The sequence below is a fragment of the Rhinolophus hipposideros genome, assembly GCF_964194185.1.
Source record: "Rhinolophus hipposideros genome assembly, chromosome: 19".
Taxonomy (NCBI): Eukaryota; Metazoa; Chordata; class Mammalia; order Chiroptera; family Rhinolophidae; genus Rhinolophus; species Rhinolophus hipposideros.
This window is the reverse complement of record NC_138065.1, coordinates 13236889-13243330: the sequence shown is the minus strand read 5'-3', so window position 1 is coordinate 13243330 and position 6442 is coordinate 13236889. Positions and strand designations below refer to the sequence as shown.

The 6442-nt window shown below is 46.2% G+C and overlaps 1 protein-coding gene across 1 annotated transcript; it reads right to left on the bottom strand.

Annotated features, from left to right (window-relative positions):
• Window positions 1-248: 248 nt before the first annotated feature.
• Window positions 249-4179, bottom strand: LAMTOR5 (late endosomal/lysosomal adaptor, MAPK and MTOR activator 5). The gene is made up of 4 exons (XM_081080543.1): window positions 4049-4179; window positions 3192-3253; window positions 1222-1339; window positions 249-577 (listed from the first exon to the last, which is right to left on the bottom strand). The coding sequence occupies exons 1-4, from the start codon at window positions 4081-4083 to the stop codon at window positions 517-519; spliced, it is 276 nt and encodes a 91-aa protein (XP_080936669.1). The 5' UTR covers window positions 4084-4179; the 3' UTR covers window positions 249-516.
• Between the last annotated feature and the right edge of the window lie 2263 nt (window positions 4180-6442).

Below are 6442 nucleotides of genomic sequence, written 5' to 3'. Positions count from 1 at the left end.
TGAGAATTAAATGAGTTCCTGGCACATGGTAAATGATTAATGATACTAGCTATTAGGTTATAGTGGGGTAGGAATATTCTTGATTTGTTTTAAATATCTATGAACACTTTTGTGAGAATGTATGTATTTCAGGAAGCTTCTGAGAGAAGAGAGTAATTTGGAGCAAAGACCTTTTAAAAAAAATTACAATTTGATAATTGAAAAAAAAATGAACATTTGATAAGAATTTAAAGAATTCAGAAAAGATCCAAGCTTTCCTCCAACCAGATTTATTGAACATAAAAAAATTATATATACAAACTGGCCTGGACTTGCTGCTTCAAAACACGATCCTTTCTTACTGATATTTTGGTAAGTCAGTCCACAGCGTGTCAAAAAAGAGCTTACTCTAAAACAGAGAAGTACTCAATGCACATTAAATAAGTTGCCTAACTATTAAACTTTAATATTAGTCTGTAAAATAATTAACATAGGTGGGAAGGAGTCCCTGTGACAGGCTGCTGGAGAACTGAGATGTTAAGAAGCCATTTTGTGCACGGCCACTGTGATGCCATCATGTTTCTGGATCATAATGTTCCTGAAAGACGAAGCAGAAGATATTTAGTAAAACGTTTTCAGTGGGAGTCAGTGTAAGATTAAATGTGCTGTTTGGTTTAGGACACAACTAAAAACATAATAGTTATCATTTTTCTATGTACAAAAGCAATATATGAACACAACGAGACATTTAGAAAATACAGAAAGTATAAAATAGAAAAATGAAATGAATTCTGTAATCCTACCACTCAGAGACAACCACTATTAATATTTTCCTGTTTTTTTTATCTGCATGTATACGATTTTTACAATTTTCCTTTTACAAAACTGATCATATTGTACATAGTTTTGTATTCTGCTTTGGTCATTACTACTACTATTCTGAGGACTCTCACTTGGAATATCTTGAGTATTCCTATTACTACAGAAGGTAGTTTCTGTTCTTTGATCGGTCTTACTCTTATTACTTTCTTTTTCTTGATAGACTGATAGTTCTTGATAATTCTTCCTTCACTGTGGTCTGACAGCACATTAGCTTCAGAGATCAACTGATCTGCTCCTGGGGTCCAAAGGGTGAAGAACTTCCCTTACTGTCCTGATGAACACAGGACAAGCCCCAGTCAAGTTTTCCAGGGATTTTGCCAAATAAAAAGGAAAGGATAAGATTCGCTGACATCTACTCACCCGTTATCTGATTCTAGACACACCACAGGAATATCAGTGGGGTCTGAGGTTAGTTTAGCTGCTTGCTGAGAGAGAACAGATATCACCCCAGCATGCTCATCTGACAGAGTCCCACGGCCTGAAAGACAGATGATACCATGTCGCCTGACTGTCCAAAAGTAAGGTTAGAGCCAAAGGAGTGTCTCCCACTGAATTGTTCACAAAAAGGTTTTTCATGCTTTCTCAGGTTACTGACAAGAAATGCTTTTGCTCTGATGGTACTCAGCTGGTTACAGCAGTGAGAAAGACAGACGACAGTTCCTAAATCAATAAAACAACACTCAATTTTCAAAGTGATTCCCATTACCACCTCTAAACACCTTCTCAAGCATATAAAAAGCTGCAATTCAAGTCCATCTGAAAGTCATAAATTCATTTTATAGGAACCTTGCTGAAACAATAAGAAATTCAGAGGTGAGATCGACAAAAACCAGTAAGGGCAAGAGACTTGTTGAAACTAATTCCTTGTGGGAAATCTGATTTCCTTTTCTTGAGCTCAACCTCAAAGAGTAGCAAAATCTTCACTCAGTTCAGCTGTAAGATCACCTTGACAGCATATGTGGATATTTTGTGAGCAATTATTTCGCTAGAATAAGCTGGCTGTTTTCAGTTATCAACAGAATTGGCTTTTTATTAATGCCTGTTTTAACCTGAAGATAATAACTAAATCTTGGGTGTCAGTTACAAAAAGTAATTACCAAGTTTTCCAATATATTTCTACATATAAAGGCAACACAAGCCTACCTGCCTGCAACTGTGTCTGGTAATAGACATGTCACTATGGCAGAGTGGACAGATTTATTATTATTATATAAAACATTAACTGGACACAGTGCAGACTGTCAGGCCTGGGAAGTTTCTTAAAGGAACTCATTTAGTTTATTTCCTCACTTGAATTATTTCAGCCTTTCCATTAGTGAGCCTGGCAAGCAACCCCCACCTCACCCCAAAATCTGCCTTTTTTCTCCTAACTGATTTGTGTGTAAAAACTAAGTTACACAGATTACCTCTTTCAGTCACCCTCCCAGCAAAAAATTCAGAGCTTTAAAAAGTCCTGCAATAAAGAAGAATAAGGAATCCTGGGCTTACTAGTTCTGACATTAATCAGCTGAATGCTTTAGTGATTAACCTTTCTGGATTTATTTCCTCATCTGTAATTGTTGCCATTTATTGAGCATGATGTCTGGGTTCTTTGCTGTGTTTTACACATATTAAATAATCTTACAGTATTGTGATGAAGAGACTTAGGAGCCAGACTCAAATCCCAGTTCAATCATTTACTTATTATCTACCTTAGGATTAAATGACTTAGTACATGTAAAGCATTTAGAATGGTGCCTGAAGCAGTAAAAACTCAACAAATGCAATTTAATTAATACTACTATTATTAAACAACTACCCAGTAAAGAAACTGAGGCTTAGAAAGTCTCTTTTTGGTCCAAGTTCACACTACCGGTAAACGGAAGAACTGGAGGTTGAATCCAGCTGTGTCCAACTCTGAAGCCCTGTTTTCACTGCCCACTCACTCACTGCTATGTGCCGTTGGACCAAAAACTGGCACTGCCCATCTCGCAGGAGTATTACAAAATTAGATATTAATATACAAAGCCTAGCAGTCCGAGCATACGGCACACATTTAATAAACGTAACTGCTGTCATCCTCTGAAGTCCTTTCTAGAACTGATGTAAAATTAGCCAAACACTATTTTCCTAGAAACCATGGTGTAGTACTAGCACGGCAAGGCACAGTTCTACCTTCATGAATTTCGGTTTTCTAATCCCGTTATTTGGAGCAATCTCTACTCTCAGAAAAGTGCCTAGAAAGTGGCAGGATGCCAGGAACTAAAAACTAGAGAGTAACAGCACCCGGGACTCCCACTCAACACGGAACGCGGTGCCGCCCGCCCGAGGGGTGACGAGGAGGTACTTACAGCCCAGATTAAGTCCTTGTGAATCTGTGCACAGCACTCCCACAATGGATGGGTTCTTCATTCTAATTCCAGGAACGTGATGGAAGACAAGCAATTTAAATAGCTACAGTCACACCTCCCGGCTTTCCGTGTACCAGGCGTTGCTGCCTAAGTGCTCTGAATCCGTGTTTCTCAACCTTTTCTCATTATTGCCCCCCACCCCGAGGAAAATGACAATTAACTAATTTAAATACGACACCCGTGTCTGTCCGATGAAAGGCTGTGTCAGGGAGCTTCAGTGTGCCTGAAACGTCTCACCGTCTAGGACTCCGCTGCCCCCGTTAAACAAGCACGCGTGAGCACAGTAACCCACTGGGAACACGTGCCGACAACGTCTAACCACGCGCGGCCTCCGGGAGAGGAGCCGGGCGGCGCGGGCCCTCCCTGTCCGCCGCCCTGCTGGGGCTTCACTCGACAGTCCGTCCGAACACCGGGCGGGCTGTCCCTGACCCCCGGCACCAGGTGCAGGTTCACCGCGGGAGGCGCGCTGTGTCCCGCGCCCGGCCCGTCCGCACGGACCGCGCCCCGCGTCCCGCCCCGGAGGCGCCCGCTGCCCCGCGCACGCGCACACGCGCCGCGACGGGCGACCCGGACCGCGGGCCCCGGCCGCAGGGAGTACCCGGGGTCCGGGCGGGACTTACTTCCCGGTTCCCGGCGCCCCCGCGGCCCCGGGACAGAGCTCGCCACCGGACCCCGTAGCCTGGGGGTCGCGCGGCGTCCCCAGGCCGCCCGGCTGGCACTCGCCACTGACACCCTTCGTCCCGCTCAAGTCTCTCCGCCGCGACCTCAGCGCCAGCCGAAGAAGCCGTATCACTCACGTGTCCTCCAGGTGCTGCTCCAAGGTCGCCTCCATTTCGCCAGCCGTCCCACGCGGGCCCGGACGCCGCAGGGAGTCGCGTCTCTGTCCGCCGCAGGCCCGCCGCGCTTCCCGTCACGTGACACGAGCGGCACGCGCGCGGCGACGGCGCCTCCAAAGGGCCAAACTTCGCGGCGCACCCTCCGCGTGGTGGACCGGGCGCGCTCGCTCGGTCCCCGCCGCCCGAGCTGGGCCGGGCGCTGCTGCCCGCCTGGTGACAAGTGAGGGGACCTGCGCCGGGCTCCGTCGGGAACCAGGTGGCGCAGGTTTCCCCCCGCAGGAGACACGTCTGCAGCTGGCCCAGAGCCTCGGTTCCTGGCCAGCCACTTTGTTGTAGGGAGGTGACCTTTGGATTCCGACTCAGCCGACTCCGAAACGCCGGCGGAGCCTTGCATCCGTTTCACCGTAACCTGGCGGCGGGGCAGGGACGGAGAAAAGACACGGGGGTCCGGTGAAAGGGTCCGCAGGCTTGGAGGGGGAACGGCATGCCCGAGGAGCTAGAGAGAGGAGGAGATGGAACGAGGTGGAAACCCGTTAGGTACTGGGAAAGCGTTGGGATTTTAACGAAGACATTGGTTCTTCCTTTGGCGAGGGCTCAGGTGAACCTGGGAAAGAAGGTGGCACTTGTAAAGAAGACTGGGTAGGACAACTTTAAAATAACTTTACAAAATTAATCATGAAAGCAGGTATAAAAATAAGGAAAGAAAGCCACCCATAGCCACTGTCCAGAGGTGACTGTTAATCCCTTGGAGAATATCCTTTCAGCCCATTGTCTGCCAATGTGTGATTTAATCTTTTTTTTTAAGCAAAGTTGATGTACATACTGGACGCAATTCTGTAGCTGTCCATTTTTACAGGATTTAGCATAAATGTCTTTGCATGTCGGTAAGTATTCATGCACATCTTTTGTAATAGTTGCAAAATAGTTACAGTTACACCCGTACCTTGATTTACCCAGCCCTGTATTAATAGGAGTTGGGTTGCTTATGGATTTTGCTTATATAGTTCTTTCCCTACCCGTGGCAGTGAAATTTGCAGCCCTTAAAATTCCAGTCTTGAATGTTTTGATTCAGGAGTTTTGGACACCTGCCCTGGAGAAATTATTTATGTTAACTTAGGACAACATAATATGGACTATTTAAATTTTAGGAAAATCTGTTTAAAACTACGCTGAAAAAAGAACAGTTTTAGAAAACGAAGGGAGCTAGCCTGCTTCCCGCCCAAGTCCTGCGGGAGGCCGCTGGGCTCTGCGGTACCGCCCCCTTGTGGTCCTAGGCGGCCTGGCCACACTAAACAGCAAAACAGGTGAAATTGATTTTAATAATGTATTTTATTTATCCAAATAACATGTCCAAAATATCATTTCAACATGTCATCAGTCTAAAACATAATACTGAGCTATTTCACAACCCCGCCCTCCCGCCCCGCACCCTCGCTCCCGCCCCGCGTCTTAAAACTCCAGCGTGTATTTTTCCACTGACCGCACATTTCAATTCAGACTCCACCTTTCAGGTGCGCAATAGCCACGTGTGCTAATATGGCTACCCTATTGGCCAATGCAGCTCCAGGCTAGTCCTGATGATCTCAAAGCCAGATCAGTGATTAAAGGATTCTCGGAAAAGTTGATAATCACTTGTTAAGCTGTAAGGAAGGCCTCTGAGGGGGAAATGAGCATAGGAATAGATGACCGCGGGTCCAAACATCCTTGCCACGCTGGAGTGGGAGGGCAGGGTATGCCATACCACCCCCCTTTCTCTGCCCCTTTGCTGTTTTGCCCCTGGGCAGGTAGGCTGAGGGAGCAGGGTCGCCTATCTATACAAGCTGGGAAAGTGCTGGGGGCTGGGCTGATGGTTGGAGGAGGTGTCTGACCCTAACTTTTCTCCTTTCTTGAGTTTGTGGGGTATTTGACGATTCTTAGTCTCAGTTTTGAGTGCTGATAACCATTTCTGGGGTGACAAGGAAAGTCCCATATTAGACACCCATATTAGAGTACTTTCCTCATTACACTGTAATTTTTTGTGTTTAGTTTTCAAAGATGGGAAGAGTATCTTCTCCATTTCTGCATCCGGAATGTTGCAGAGCACACTAAGAATCCAGGAAATATTTACTGAAGCATCTTGATGGGTCTTTGGAAACGGACTCTGTGTTAAGGTAGAGAACCCTGAAGTCCCGGACTTGAACCACCTTTATCTTCTTTCTCCCCTCCTCCATAAACAAGCTCTTGGAAAATGAAAATTCTCGGAGGGTCCAGCAGAGAATGCCCATGCCCTCATGTCCTGACTGGAAGGTGGGAGATGAAAAGCAGGGTGGGAGGAACCAGACCTTGTAGGTCATCTCGAGACCCAAGACCCTAACC